Raw genomic sequence first — 16,379 nt, 5'->3', positions numbered from 1 at the left:
ACGGGTGAAGAAGGAGGGATGAAATCGAGGGTGCGCCACTGGCTGCAGGAATATAACGTACAGTCCATGGATAAATGAAATGCGAACACAGAAATATCAACCACAACACACGAAATTGAAAAATAATGTACGTGCCGGCTAAATAATGGCGCGCTGTTGGTTTATATGGAAAGCCACATTTCCCGACTTTGTTACTGTAACTAATACACGCGACGATTTGACTTGCATCGAAAGAAATCACGCTTCTTTTGTGATCGAGTTCCATTCGTACAAGACTGAAAACAGTTATACTTTTAATAAAGGTAGCATATGTTGATGATGTCTCCAGAGAAATTAATCGGTCGCTAAGAGACTCGATTACAAACAATGAGTTGAAAGAAAATTTCTGTTGTTATTAAACAGACTTTCGGGAAAGCATAGCCTAATGCAACGTCCATAAACTATTTAATTTTGCGTAACAGCTGTTGGCGAACATTTCTTTCATTCAGAAAGGTAATAAAATTGAGCGCCGGTCTTCATTACATTTTGGAATAACACTAGGATGAAATGAATCTCCATGTGGACGTTTTGTTGGGTTTTGTGAGTAGCTTGCCAGTTGAAAAGCGGTTTCGTTGTTACATCACTCTGCAGATGCTGAAATTAAATTAGTTAAAAATGGAGTAAAAGCACGGGCAATACAGATTGTTATACCCCACGTTTTCACCGGAAACACGCCATAACCCGTTTTTTAGAGTTAGAAATGTTAAAAAATGTAATTGAAAGTGATGGACACGTTCTTCAATTCCGTTCCCATTCTGATATGACATACGTGGGCTCAGAAACGCTTTTGCTGGAGCGAAAAAACCCGCAAGTGCGACGTCTTCCTTTGTGATATAGTATTCTTCACTGCGCTCGCATTTGTAACTCATCATTCGAAATGTGAAAAACGTCATACATCTCGTCCGGTTCGCACACCCATCTGCACCCGCGGTTGGCGCGCGCTCATGCGCACGTCACATTCCGCCGCAGCGTGCAGCAATGTTCAGTTTGTTTACACGGCAGAGCGTTGACTCGGCGAGTCGCGCACGATGTAAAAACGAGGGCGTCATCTACCTCAACATCTGGTCGACAAACAACGCGCCAAATTTTGGCTCTTCCACCAAGGACTGCTCGTAGCAGTGACGCAACTTCTACAGCGCTTGAGAGCCGTGAGAGCGTGCTCCGGTCACGCAGGATGTGGCGGCGACCACGGCGAAGAGTAAAAGAAAGAAAAAAAGAGCTGGAAAGAGGAGGAGGTGAATAGAAGGGAGGAGGTGGTGGTTCTGTGACCGGTGGCGCGCCCTGGCGAGCACCGAAAAATGAGTCGAAGAGCCCGGTTTTGATAGAAAACAAACATGGAGGATCGCGGTCTGCAAGCGGAGTTTACGTTTAATTGTCGTGGCCAGACTGTGCGCTTCAAGGACTAAATCGCTGCGAGAACGGAGCAAGAACGAAGGATTGGCTTCGGGCGGTGGATTTGACGACGTTTCTGCGGCACTTGGCGTTGCTTAGGCCTAGCCGTGAGGCGAAATGGCTGCTGCTACTTTCTCGCGGAGCTCGGCACGATGGAGTTTTCCGCTCTTATGAGGTAAGGACTGGCGCTTCATCGTGGCGATCATCGGCGCAAATGACACGCCAAACGAGTGACTTGCTCCTAGGCTAAGCCGGGTTTGCGGGAATCGCAACACTGGGCCGTCAACGGAGGCGGAAGAAACGCCACTCGGTGACGTGGTAGGAAAAAAAAATGCTATCGATTTAGCCGTGATCCGATGTTTTCGGCAAGCTCAATCTCTGGTCGCAACCCCTCAAACTTACGAGGAAATGCTTAAATACTAATCAGTGAAAATCTAGTGAGAGGAGTCTGAAAATCGGCGAAGAAAATCGCGAGTTCCCGCTGGCCAGCCACGGCGAACGCCTCTAGCATCCTAATCAGATTTTCCGTTGCGCCTTACCTAACTACGTGCTCCTTGGCATTTAACAGGTAACAGCAGCAGCACTCAGACAACCCAGTTACAAATTTTCGCGTGCACGGAAACAGGTTAGAGTATAGATTTTCTCTGCTTCGCTGACCGACGTGATCCTAATTAACGTGGTAAGCTAAGCGTGACTCCGTCGACATAATAATGACATCTCGCAAAACAATAATACGAAGAAAAAACCCGCGGCGCCTTCTCCGCTGTCTTCACGGCAACTGATCGTTTCTTTCAAAACGGCCTGATGTGTGTGGCGCTGTAAGCCTTTTTCCCAGCGACGGTGATGGCCGAGCGTTCGCGAAAGTTCGAGCTTTCTCCTGTGGCCATGGTTGCAGGGTGCGCGCTGGGCTGTGTTGGACCGACTGGCGACGTTTGAATCAGTTCAGTTGAGAGTGTGGACAATTGTGTCGGTTTGCCGTACGCTTGTTGCTACGGCACCCCCTTTTCTGACATTTCATTCAACGTCACATTGAGGTCAGCCGTGTGCCGTCAGACGTTTTCTTACGCCATATTATACTCGGTAGGCCGAGGTTGCCGTAAAATGACCACGCTATTGCTGCTGTTATATATGCAACATAATTTTGTTATTTGGATTGGTTATTTCATTAGTTCCACACACCGCATTCGCTAAGCTTGCCTTGACAGTAGGGACATTGCAAGATGAATTGGTAACTGCCGATGGGCCTTTCAAAGCTTCAGCTTGATGGGCACCAGAAATAGGCGGAATCTTCTTGCCTCGTGGTAATGTCCGAAGCATATCACTTCTCTTTGACGGGTGGCTTGTGGTTAATCCTGAGCTGTCAAATTTGCCCATACATTTACAGGTTTGTTGCTTAATGCCATTAGCACTGCGGCGACTATACTAACTGCATTAATGCAATCTGTAGCTCAGCACTGATTCCAGAGTTTGTTTTCTTTCTCCAACTGCTTTTCCTTTTAGGTGGATGAAATCTGGAAGGGGCCAGCATCATTTAGATTCTGGTTCCCAACTTAATTGGTATTCAGTCCTTCCAGTTAATGATTTATCACACAAGGATGCCATTCAAATGGCCCAGAGTTTTTAGAAATGTTAACATTACTCTGGGAGCAATAAACACTCGTAAGGTGGGGGCAAAAAAAGTCCATGGGTTCAAGGTATCGGCACACATTAAAGGTCCCCAGGCGGTCAAAATTAATCCGGAGCCCTCCACTATGGCAACGCCTCATTGCCTGTGTAGCGTTGGTGTATTAAACCCAAATCAAATCAATAGACACTCGTGGAACACAAATTTGCTTAAAGAAATCTATGACTATGCCCTTATTTTGGCCTAGAAAGTGACTTGGCAGACGTTTCAATGATGGAACGGCCTGCTCGGTCGGCCAGAAGTTTGGCAATTTAAAGGGTCAGTTTGGAAAAAGTCTTGGCCTGCCAAGTTCAGCTGCACCTTATTTGCCATAAAGTGAAAAATAATCCATGGTGACTGATATGAATGAGAAGCTCTGCCCTATGAAGCACCTTATCGGCCAGGTGCCGATTTAACTACTTATTGTAATAATAATTGTTTAGCCCTACCCTTGGAGAGGGGCCACACCCATATGGCGACAGGAGTGAAGTTTCTGATAAAAGTGCTTGCAAATCGAGTGGCTTTGGAAACGACACATATGCTGGTTTTGCAGCATAAGTCATTCTGCGAGGCAATACAAAAGGGCCTTTTATCATCCAATTGGAAATCCATTATGTTCCATTTCTTCAATTGTAGGGCGTGCTTGTTGTGCACAGTAAAGGTTGCCATATGTTTCATGGACATTACAACCCTTTTGGTTGGTGTTCAAGCGGGTATAGTTTAGACCTGTCATCGTCGTTTACTGCAGGCTTTTTGGTTCCTCTGCCAGTTATAGTAATCCATCTTCGTCATCGGTGGTGAATGTTGCTAGAGCACAATGTTGAACCAAATGTTGCTGAACCCATTGTTGCTAGAGACAGTTGGCAGCCAGCACTCTGGTGTATGGGCTCCTGCCTTTTGGCTGCCTCAGGCTCTCAGCTGTATGGAAGTTATGCCAATAAACTCCTATTGAACCTATTAATATTAAAATCAACCATTAGTTTCTACATGAGATGCTCAGCAAATCGAAAACGTTGTCCCCACCACAAGCGTGTCTTCTCATTTGGGTGATAGCCTTGTCTAGGGTAGCCATTGTCGTCACAGCCCAATCAAGCTGCTCCTGTAGATTCACGTGACTCTTGTTGGAACACAAGTGGACGTTGCTTGTACTCTGCAAGTTAAATAGGTTGTCAGTGTGCTCATCAAAGTTACCATTGTCGCATCGTTAGCTGAATCTAACGATGCGAATCTTGGATAATAATATATAAAAAAAAACTTTGCGGTTTCAACTCGTAGCCAACCTTGCGCAATGAGAGCTTGCTTCTGGGTTAGTTGGTACATTACTTCTTACAAAACACTGCTCTAAATTGACATTGACAAGGACAGAATGGCAGAACGCAATGTTGGGGTTTCGACACCGCGGTATTCATTTTATGAAATTGGCCTACCTGGTTGAAGTTTCAGCCTCTGCTTGTGATTTGACCTGTATGTGTCCAGAGTAGATGCCATTCTGGCCTTTGCCACACAGTGTGAGATTGCTAATTCATTTAATGTGCATGGCATGGGCTGGAGTGTCAATCTTTTGGGTTGCCTATTTTGGGTGTGCATATAACAACCAGATTGGGAATATTTTTTTAAGCTGGAATAGTTTCAGGTAGCATTACTTACCCCTGATGCCATATAATAAACATGTCCACAAAGGCTGCTAAACTTAAAGCTAACTAATTGTTTTTGTAATTCTGTGCTCGCATATAATCTCTGGCTGGGCCAACAAGCCGTCATCAAAAACATTACATGGTAGTGAAACAGCGCAGCGTGGTTGTATCAAGGAGGAAGGATAAAAACAGATTGAGCACCATGCTCCTGCGTCTTCATCCCCCAGTGCCCAAGGAGGCACACTTACGGTGACTGAATGCTGTGGCGTATGGGTGGACATATTCTTGCTTGGAGTCCAACCCGCCGTGGTGGCTCAGTGGCTAAGGCGTTTTGCTGCTGAGCACGAGGACGCGGGTTTGATTCCCGGCCGCAGCGTCCGCTTTTCTGGTGGAGGCAAAAAGCAAAAATGCCCGTGTGTACGAGATTTCGGTGCACGTTAGCGATACCCATGTGGTCTAAATTAATCCGCAGCCCTCCACTGCGGTGCACCTCATCTCCTGCGTTGCGTTGGCGCGTTAAACACTACAATCAATCAATCAATTGCTTGGAGTCCGGTGTACGTTGTATCCCGTGAGGAGAGTGTGGTGGCCACTGTTTGCCAACCTGCCTGACCTTCTTTTCCCCCCCTCTTGTCTTCCCCAAATCCAGGGGCCGGCAGGCGTAGCGGATGGCAGCTCCCCCGCCACTGGTTGGGGGCGCCCCTCCCTCTCCTCCAGGAGGGGGAGGGGGAGGCGACACTGGCAGCCCCACCACCCCCAAAGGCGGAGGAGGGGGAGGTGGTGGGGTGCCGGGCCCGCCCCTCCTGCTGCCCCGTCCTGGGGTGGCCAGCCTCAACGCCCACCTCAGCTGCCCCCTGTGCAAGGGCTACCTGGTGGACGCCACGACGCTGCTCAAGTGTCTCCACTCCTGTGAGTTGCCCCCCCTTGCCCCAAATCCTCACTTAAAGGCTTTGTATCGGGGTAGAACTCCCTGCTCGGCTAGTTGGGCAGTCGTTTCGGGAATATAACTTCATGTCAAGTGGGATTACTTTGTTGGAAGTTAGTGCCAGTCACACAGAGCAAGAATTATTGAGGAGGTGCAACAGGGCTTGCTCCGGCGGCGCGATAAAGTCACGGAGCCGGGCACTTACCAGGCACGGCACCGACGCACCCTCTGTCACGAGGCGCCAGTGGGAAAAGACTCGCCGGTTCACGGTCTGTCGGTGCATAGCCGGCTGCCGCCGTGGGCAGATGGTGCCGACAAATCCCTCGCGCGACTGGACTTTCAGAATCGGTTTGCGGCGGAAATATAGTTGTCATGAGACGAAGGAGTTTTGATTTTTTTAGGACGCAAAACCTACAATAAAAAAAAACGGGGTTGAAAATCTAGGTTGATTAGTTCGAGTGAATGATCGTTCTTCTCCTCTATGCCATTAGTTAATATTTAGACTGTCCTAACTTCGTTGCCTTGCCTGTGCAACATAAAAAGCACGCGCAAATCTGAGAAGCCCGCGAGAGGCGAGAGCGGCGAGAGTAAATCACTCGTGGCGGGAAGGCGGTGACGAATTCTGCTCCGGGATTCCTTCTAGCGCTGCGTTTCAAGCGTGGTGCGGCTTGTAACTAGGGCAGTATTTATGAATAACTGCTGCTGAAATGTCCAGGACTTCTATTTCTTTATTTTACAGAAAGAAATCTGGCAATTCTAGCAGTATATTCGATGCTATTACGATTTTTGTGCGTCGCGCCCGTAGAACAACATGTAAACTACGGCAACGTGCTTGATGCGTCATCTGTTGTGCTGCTCCGCAAGTTACATTTTCTCTTCGCCAGACAGTGACATTAACGCACCGCCCGCCCGCGCTGTCCCAGCCCAGTGGATTCCCGTCCTCAAATACTTCTTTCTCCGTGGCCTGTCCCGTCTAGTGTTTGCCATCCGCACCTTTTCATTGTGTTTCGAAATGATGGGAGCCTTGTGTAATGTTTTAGGGGGTTTTACCTGTGGCAAACAAAGATGGAAAGAAGCAGCCCCTCGTATGTTTTCCAAGCTCAGGTCTGTTGCATGCACCCCTTTTCTCTTGTTTTATCTTTTTGTTGTTCTTTTCCTTTTTTCTTTTTTTGAAACAAAATGTTGCCCAGTGGGAGTGCTGGGTGAATGAAGAGGCACGACTCCTTCGCTTCAGAAACTGGGAAGCCACCATCTGAAAGTCTGAGGAGGGTAGAAGCTGGCAGTTCACAAATCTTTGCAGATTGAGTATCTCGACGAGTTGTTACTGCGGAGAAGTATGTGTAACCTTTGATTATTTTCACGTCTCAGTCAAGTGAGATACGAGAACCTTAGGGTAGCGTTGGAGAGAAACCAACGGACTCGGACGATTTCAATTTTGAGACTTGCGAGTGTGACGTGTAGGACAGGAGAAGGTGAAAGAAGGCATTCTGAACTCGCCCCGCTGTATCTTCACAGAAAGTGGCCCAATATTTCTTTTTTTACAAATGTCATTTACCAGCTGCCAAATTGCTTTTAGCCGTAAGTTACACATGTTGACATTGTTTGGACATTTTTTCTTGTTGGTTGTGTCAAGACAGGCTTTGGGAGAGTGTTTAACAATGTGCTATTGATCTGAATGACACATAGATGTTACAGCAAGTATCTTGATTTTTCACTTCATTCGAATAGTTTGTAGTTGAAGAAAAGTACTTTTTGCAGTATTGCAAATATTTCATCTGCAGTACGATGCATTGATTTTTCACTGCACTGAGTTTATATTCCGTCTTTCAAACACCTTTAAAAATAAATGTGGCGACATGAAGAATAAAATTTGAGAAAGAAATAACAATGCCAAAAAGTTTTGTGAGGCACATAAGGGTGTGGCTGCATCACAAGTGGCTAACAATGTTTTTTGTCTATAGTAAAATGTAAACAATGTTTGTAAACATTAGAATGAACACATTTATGTAGAAACAATGAGTTGTGGTTGTTCTTCAGGGTGTTTTGTTTTCTTTGGATCAATTTTGCCGTGGCTATTGTGAACAAATCGAAGGTTGTCCGAATTCTCGGAAAATGCCGAGGGAGCTAGATTTAGTGGAACACGCAGATAGAGATCAGTCAAAAATTTCCAGCGCTTTCCAAGAGATCCACTTTATACCTACATGTCTATTTTCGCAAGGTATAATATCTGCTCGTGTACCCAACCGTCTCTTCTTCAGTTTATTTTTTCGTCTTTGTTTCAGAGGCAGTAAAAAAAGCAGACAGACGGGTTGTTTGTGGTAGGCCATTTAAAACGCGCGGGAATTACTGGGGAAAAGCGTTTCGCTGCCACTGTAAGGGAGGTTTTAGTGCGGGCTGCTGTAACAATGGCCTCCCATCACGTACGTCAATATGTCAGTAGGAGCTCGCTCACATGGGAATAAACAATGGGTGCCTGAATCAGGTCGTGACAGCTTCTTGGAACAGCGCAGTGGGTCGGGGTCGATGGCACCAAGCATGCGTTCATCTTAGTATTTCTTTTTTGCTCTGCTCGCGATGTTCCAGAGATGGAAATACTTAAGGTCTAAACACCGGAGCACTTTAAGGGAGAGAGGCGAAGCTGTTAAAAGTGGGTAGGCAATTGCTACAAAGAACACATCAGTTGTGTTAATCATTGCAGCATTTTGTTTAAACTCCAAGTCCAGGGGAGCAATCTTCCTTTATACCTCACTCACATCTTGATCATTGGGTTTTAATTCTAATTCTAGCATGCACCGTGTGTCGAAGTGCTTTCTGTCTCAGTGGTTAGAAAAAGAAGATAAAACCGTTAAATTACGAACATTGTGGACATGTGTTGGCGAAAAAAAATCCCGTTAGTTCGCGGTGCTGGGCCTTAGCTCGTTTGCTGTGATAGCTGTTACAGGTGGGACAATGGCGACAGGTGTGATTGAGCTGTGGGCTTTGGAGGGCGCGGATGGTGTAGTTTTTGACGTGTGCCAACACGAACTATCGTAGGTAAGATAAAAGAACACTGATGGGGAAATGAAAGAGTGGAGCCAGGGCACGACAGAGTGGAGCATTCTGTCCGTACACGACCTCTGCACGTGTCGTATTACTCTAAAAATAACCGATACAGAAATAATACCGGCGGGAAGAATAAGAAAACAACGGCAACTGTTCTGTTGTGCGCGACCTCTACTTAATGTTTGAACGTGACAGGTTGCAAAATTTTTTATCTTTGTTCCTGTCATAGGGGATATGCAAAAAATAACAGCATTTTAAGTCAATAAATGAGACAGCCATCTCGAAAGGTCAGAAGCAGCATGTCGCAATGTCGTTCTGCCGTCAGTTGTGACGTAGGTTCAGTTTGTTTTTGCGTCTGATTGCGACAGCCATTTTGTTCTTTGAAAAAGGGTTGGGGCTTGTTCGGTGCGCTCTGGAATCGGGGAAATTTGGTTCAGACTAGCAGCAACGCTCGTGTATTCCAAGGGCTTCATTAGTGCACTGCTTTCTGTGCAACGGAAAAGCTTGAGCTGGCATTGAAGTCATCATTGAAATGGACGAGCAGTCTGTTTAGTGTCTGGTAGGCTAAGAATGTTTGGTCGCGGGATGTGATCATATATAATCTGGCTACAAAGACTTCTCTGTAAGTACGTTCCTTCCATTTGGTATTTCCTCCTTTGTGTAGAAGCCAAGTAAAGCTAAAAAAAAAGCATAACAGCATTACACAGGGACTAAAACTAAATTGTTTTAAAACTGTTAAAAGGATGGTATAAGGCCAAATGCCATGTAAGCATGCATTGCCGTGGTTTGTACTGAGCAGACCATCAGACTAGTGTGCCCCAATTTCTGTTTGGCACAGTGCATCCAAAGCTAGCTCACCTTTTACTTTAATAAAGGAATACTTAAGAAGCTTGGTGTGACATTGACATTGATCCCATCAGCGTTTCGGAGAAAAAAAAAAAAAGATATAAAAGGGCATCTTCAGTTACTCGGAATCATTATTGGAAGTCAAAAGTTGTGTTTTGCATTTGCCCTGCACCAACAAACGTTTCTCAAGATGTTTTATTTTGCTACTGCATTTCATATGCGCTTAGAACTTGCCACATGTGACAAGGTCCAATGCCTCTTGTGGCTTTCTTAACCTCGGTTGCTGCGATGTAGATGTTTAATTCATCTGTCTGTGGGTCTTTAAAAAAGCATTTCTTGTGTGCCGTGATTAGTATGCCGTGACCAATATAAGTACGTTGAAATTTGCCAGTAGTTCAATGACTTTGCACAGGGGATACAACAACTTTTTTGTCTCCTTTTTGAACAATGCTGAGTTAAGATGCATCTATTTGGATATAGCCTTTGATGAGTTTTTCACAAAAGGTTGAACTTTCCTAGTCTTCTGGGAACACCTTTCTTTATACAGCGGAGGGGTGGTTAAAAGGTTGTTTGGGTCTGTCTCTGCTGCATTTTGTGCATAAAGAAATGGTTAAGAACTTGAAACCGTTCTCGTTCAAACAATTTGTCAATAAATTACACTTGGCTCTACTTTTCAAATAATACGTATTACAGCGTTATATAGTGGCTTGAAGTTAGCAGCAATAGGCTTCATTTTCTTTCGTCCGAGTATATTTTAAAGCTTGCCACAAAATACAAAAGGTGTGAGACTGAGCAATCAAAATTAGACCAAGCAAGCATAAGGGTTTAAATGTTGTATTTATAGCGGAGTTCCTCGACGCCTCTTTTCAACTCCTAACGGGCTTTTGGAGCTAAGCTTTGAAATGGCTGAGTTTTAAGGTCGATGAAATTTAATGTATGTGCCGTACCTAATGGGCACATTGTCCTCGTATTCTAAACGAACGGGTTGCAGACAAAGCGATGATAGCAACTTGAATGCGGCTTTCGCAGCTGCGTCATGCCCCAACTCTTTGATTGCTACATTTCCAGTTTGTGTTTGTGGTGATGAGTAACAGGCGTCAATTATTTGTAACTGGCCAGCTTTAATGAAGAAATTAAAAAAGAATCTCGTACTGCGTGAATCTCTTACTACGCAAAGTTGAATTGGGATATTCGTTGATGCATTTTGCGACTTTGTCTCTGCTTTCACCGTATGTGATTGATGAACTAACTTCTGGTGTTGAGAGTGCACAATGGCCAAGAAACGATTGTCAATCGCGAGACAATGCATCTGACTGCACGACCCTAAACATCATCCCTGGCCTAGAAAGAGCTTTTGCACGTAAAAATTTTAAACGTATTTAGTATGCTAAAGGCATATTTACCATTGAATGCTTGGCCATCGGTTCATCACCTTGTGTAACTGGAAGTGTGCAAGCAATATGAGAGAGAGCATTCTTTTCACAGGTAGATTTTAATGATCATCTGTCTAGGGCCATGGATTGGTTCTAGGGCTTTGATAAGCATACTAGGTTCAAATGTATGTAGATTCGCAGGTACAAGTGTGTGTCTTATAGCCTGTGATGAACAAACTCGGTCAAGTCTTGTAATTTGTCATGCTGGGAATGCCTACTGTTTTGGAGATTGTGTGTCCTGTCATTGTAATGTAACATTCAGGATTCTTTAACGTAACAGGTAAAACGTGCCTGCAGAAATGCACACATGCCTTTTAAAGGGACACTAAAGGGTGGGAACAGGTTGGCTTGTATTGGTAGATTGCGGTGCCGAGAATCTAAATACACTATTCTCGCAACCAGCAGTTGTATTATGAGGCAGAAAACGCCATAAATGGAAAATGAGTGTAGACGCCCCATGCGCTTTTGGGTACTGTGGTTTGTGACGTCGCAAAAGTTGTGAACGGCGAGAGCTCATTGGAGAAGCATCTGTTAAGGTTTTCCTTGAACAAACAGTTCCTAAATGGTTGAGCAAACGAAATAAATGTAAATTAAAACTTTCTGTGAGCTTATCTTACTGAACAAGCACAGACTAGAGCCGCTATACTTTGCAAGGCAGGCAGCTTTCCTCGCTATTCATTCAGCCATCATGCTTTCAGTTTCATTTTGGAAAGACATGGGTGCTCAATTAGTGAAGTCAGTAACCTACGATGGTGAATGCACGAACTTCATCAGCAATACCCCCAGCAGGAAGCAGCTAAGGTCCCTTCAGTAGAATCGGCGAAAGGAACAAGATGAACTGCAGGTGGTTAAGCGACCTGCCCGAGCTTGTAATGTCCCGCTCTCTGCACACAGCAGAGGAGGAGGAGGAAAAGGAGGGAAACCTTTTTTAAAATGTTGCTGTCGGTAGAGTGCTTATCTTCCCGGAACGTACCTTATCGCCCACGAAAAGGTACAGTACTTACCTTGGGTAGTTAGCTAACCGATCCGAGTTCGGGCTCTTCGTGGCGAGCAGGTGTTGGTAATCCGTAAAGCGCGTGTCGCTCTGCCCTTGTTATGCCTGGGGTGGGGGGACCGTGGGCAACTACTTAACACGGCTGCCGTGAAGAGAGTTCATTTCACTCTGGAGAAGATAATATGAGACGGCTGCGATGGCCAGGACGAGGTGAGGCTAAGGCGCCAGCCTGAACCGCACTGACCGGGACGCCACGCTTGATATCCGAAACGGCGCTTGTCGCTTCGCTCGCAGCTGGCTAATGGGGCCTGGAAGGCCGCGTGAGCATTATCGTTCCACCATTCAAAAATAATAACAGTCCAAGCCAGCCTCCTCGGCCCCAAAAAATAAGGTCGGGGTCGGCCATGGCTTGGGAACATAACGGCGACCGTCCAGCGTGAGAGCGCCTAGACAGCACCAGTGCGTGGCTCCTACTTTCGCTCCTACGAAAAAATGAAACGGAAACGGGAGAGAGGAATGCCAGTTTTGTTTGCTTATTTCTTAGCAAATAAGGCATCATTGCTTGTCAAACAAAAAAAGCTCGTCGAACAAATAATGGATCGTTGCTCGTCGAACAAACAAAAGCTACAGAATGTATGGTCTTTCAGTTAGACAAAATTTTATTGAGCCTGTCCCTTTAACGATAGCTATTTCATTCGGACACAGCTTATCAGGATACGCAGAAGTCAAAGCTTTCCCAGCTTGCATACAATAAAGTGCCCAGATGAGAGTGCAGAAATTACGAAAGATCAAAACACCCCTTTTGACCTCTCTGGTTTCTTGCACCCCTTACGGATGGACTGGCTATGTATTAAAAGGCAGTTGTGCACTGGGCCCGTTGTTGTGCGGGCGTGGAACTTTTGGAGCGAGAAAGCGTAATTTCAACTTGCCGTTCCACCTTTACTCATGGCCGTGTGTTTTCTCCTGCGTCTTCTGCAGTCTGCAGGTCGTGCATCCTGAAGCACCTGGACAGCGGCCACCACAACTGCCCCGTCTGCGATGTGCGGCTGTCTAAGATGAACATGGAAGGACTGCTCATGTCAGTCTCCCTCCCTTCCCCTTCCTCTTTCTCTTCCTTGCCGTCTGTTTATCTTGCTGTCTCCCTCTCCCTCTGTGTCTCTTTATCTAGTTATCTCTGTCTTCTTTCTAAAGCGAAGCGTTAGTGTCCTCTCTGATCCTGTTGTCTGCCAATATGGCCTTCAGGAAAACCAACTTTCTTCGACAATGATGATGAATGATCGCGGGTGAAGTGGAAGAAAAAACACTTTCCGTGGCCAGAATCAAATCTGGGTCTTTCACGTTATGAAGCCAGCGTCTGCCCAATTGCTCCATTTCGACATGGTCGAAACTGAGCCTGAACTCGGACGACAACCAAGGAATCCAGTTCCTCGTTTCCGAAATGGCCGCCATGCCTGGGAAAACGTAGTGTTATTTATTACGTGCTGCAGGCCCACTTTAAGGACCCAGACAGGAGGGGTGTAACATCAGGATGTTGACATAAAAGCGGAGACACTGATCAAAAGAAACTTAAAAACTTTAAAAAGTTAAGAAACTTTAGAAAACAACAAAGAAGGCATTTCAGCTTCGCTATGGAAGCCTTGTTCACAAGACTTCCGTGAACAAGGCTTCCGTAGTGAGGCCAAAATGTCTTGTTTGTTGTTTTCGTAAGTTTCTTCAAATTTTTTAAAGTTTTTAAGTTTCTTTTGATCGGTGTCTCCGCTTTTACTTCAACATGTCTCCCAACCAAACGGGCTTCCGTCAAACCCTGGACTTCAACATCAGGATGTAGATTAAAGTATGTCGTGGTGGCTCAGTGGCTACGTCATTGCACTGCTGAGCCCATGGATCTGGGTTCGACCCCGGCCACAGCGGCAGCTTTTCTGATGGAGGCGAATAGCAAAACCACCTGAAAGTCGATGTTTCGACACCCATTAAAGATCCCCAGGTGGTTAAAAAGAATTCGGAGCCCTCCACTACGCCACGCCCATAGCCCCTATGTAGCTTTAGTGCATTACACCCTACAGTCAATCAACTACATAAAAGTGCATGTCAGCAAGGAATTTGTTGGATGGCGTCAAGGCTTGCTGGTTCCACTCTGACAGTTCGAGGATATAAAGAGTATTTGAAGATGTTCTCGTAACGTAAGGTGTAAGTGATTCGAGGTGTTTGTGTGAATGGATGGAATGCTGCTTACCTTTGTATAAGGTTTTGGGACCTAGCCAGGTACCGGTGTGTACCTTCTCCTCCCCTTCCCTTGGTTTTTCTGTGTTTGAAAAACCTGAAAATGAATTTCAAATACAGTGGAATCTCGGTGATACGAATCTCAGGGGGCGGCAAAAATATTCGTATCACCCGAAAATTCGTATCACCAGAAAGCGAGAAAAAAATAAAGTTTCTGCCCTTTGAAACGCGCCGCGCACGCGACAGGCAGCGGCAACATGGCGTCGGCTCCTGCCGCGAAGTGGTGCAGGACGCTCCAAACCCCATGCAGCGTATTTTCCGCGTCGCGCGAGCGTCAGCGTCGTTCGGCGTCGACGAGCGTCAGCGCGCGCGCCAAAATGCATGGCGACGCGGGCTGGCGCTCGGGCGACGCCGATATCTACGCTCGCCAGATATCGCGCGAGCGGCGGAAGCGGCGCTGGTGCCAGTTCTTTAGAATGCCGCTCAAGGATCATGGTCATTGCTCATGCGGGAAAGGAGCTGATAATATGGGCGAAAACTGCCCTATAAAATGTCATCCGCGCCAAATATCTGTCGCGGAGGTGGCCCAGCAAGCTCCCCATTGGCGCAAGCCGTAAGGCTCCTCCCACTGCCGCGCGCAGCAACGGAGGCGAAAGCTGCCGTGGTACAGTAAACAGCCGGGGTGCCGAATTGCAGTCAACGCGAGCGTCCGAAGAACGTGCCCATCGCCGACGCACACGTACGAACCTCGTGCAAAAATGAGCCATGCGGTTTACGCATTAGGCAAGGGGCCTACACACAAGATTTATTTCCGCGCAAAGAACTGCCGGATGTCGGATTGCGTCTTCTTTTCTGCCAGGTCAGCCAGCAAAGAATTTTGGAAGGAAAAGAACTGTGCAGAAGTGTTTTCGCGCACAGTGTCCGATGCCACCGCACGCCGGAGAACGTCCAGTGCGTGCATTGTTTCCGCTGCCGTCGGCGGCTGATCGTCGCAGCTGTTGCCGTTGTCTTCGTCATCGCTGCTCGCAACTTCAACCTGCGACGTTTGCACGTCATCCGCAATGTCTGCAACACTTCGCAGGCCGCAAGTGGCGAGGTCGTCATCCGCGGTCACGAAGTCGTCGGCGGTACAGTCCACGCCAAGTTGGTCCCAGTTTTCGATCTCGACGGAATCCGGCTCTTGCGAAGCGGTGGCCAAACAGGATCTGGAGATACCACACTTAGCGAAGCAGTTGGCAATCGTCGTAGGCAACACACGCTGCCAAGCCATCGCAATGAAATGTAGAGCATCGAGGAGGTTGATGTGCAAGTCTTCATCCTTGCGGTCAATTTTCGCCAGGAGACGGCGCACCAACAAGCTCTTGTAGTGGTGTTTGGCATTTTTGATGATGCCAGCATCAAGCGGCTGCAAGTGACTGGTTGCATTTGCCGGTAAAAATACAACTTTAACGTTCTGCAGCGTCATCTCCTTTGGGTGCGCTGGGCACTGGTCCAAAATCAAAACAATCTTCCTGTTTTGAGAGCTCATCTTTCTGTCCAGGTAGGTCACGAACTCCAAAAACAACGACGACGTCATCCACGCCTTCTTGTTTGCCTTATAAAGGCAAGGTAACCGCCCGGCTACCTTGAAGCACCGCGGCTTCTGCGACTTGCCGATGACTGTGAGTTGCACCTTCTCCGATCCGTCGGAGTTGCAGCAGAACAGCACGGTCACTCGCTGCTTGCTCTTCTGCCCACCATGGCAAGCTTCGCCTTTGAAGCACAAGCTCTTCTCGGGCTGCAGGTTATAAAATAGCCCAGCCTCGTCCACATTAAAAATGTCTCGAGGTTCGTATCCCTCAATTAACGCGGGCAGTGCTGTTGATATCCAATCCTCAACGACGGAGGCGTCGACCTTTTTGCCTTCGCCGCAGACAGTCTTGTAGGCAAGGCCATGCCTGGCCTTGAACCTATGGATCCATCCTCCGGAAGCCTGGAAGTCGTCGATGCCGAGCGAAAGTGCTACGTCCGCAGCTTTTTCGCGCAGCACTTTACCGTCAATGTTGACGCCCGCTGCTGTGACCTCTTTAAACCACGTCAGAAGAACTTCTTCTAACTTCACGTGATGGGACGTTTTTGCCTCCTTCTTGTGTAACCCGAAGAGCTGCACATTGCGCATTATCTGGTCGCGCTGACCGACAAGCGTTGAGAG

General features: G+C 46.9%; 1 protein-coding gene across 1 annotated transcript in view; it reads left to right on the top strand.

The window, feature by feature from the left end:
- The first annotated feature begins 1,306 nt into the window (after positions 1-1,306).
- Positions 1,307-16,379, top strand: part of LOC144149281 (uncharacterized) — a 45,387-nt gene continuing 30,314 nt past the window's right edge. The window contains exons 1-3 of the mRNA XM_077680833.1: positions 1,307-1,606; positions 5,378-5,637; positions 12,947-13,046. Of these exons, the coding sequence (XP_077536959.1) occupies positions 5,397-5,637; positions 12,947-13,046 (341 nt within the window). The 5' untranslated portion in view covers positions 1,307-1,606; positions 5,378-5,396. The remainder of the gene's footprint in view (positions 1,607-5,377; positions 5,638-12,946; positions 13,047-16,379) is intronic.

The sequence above is a fragment of the Haemaphysalis longicornis genome, unplaced genomic scaffold (genome assembly GCF_048455015.1).
Source record: "Haemaphysalis longicornis isolate Haplotype H1 unplaced genomic scaffold, Haemaphysalis longicornis Haplotype H1 scaffold_8, whole genome shotgun sequence".
Taxonomy (NCBI): Eukaryota; Metazoa; Arthropoda; class Arachnida; order Ixodida; family Ixodidae; genus Haemaphysalis; species Haemaphysalis longicornis.
This window is presented reverse-complemented; position numbering and strand designations above follow the sequence as displayed.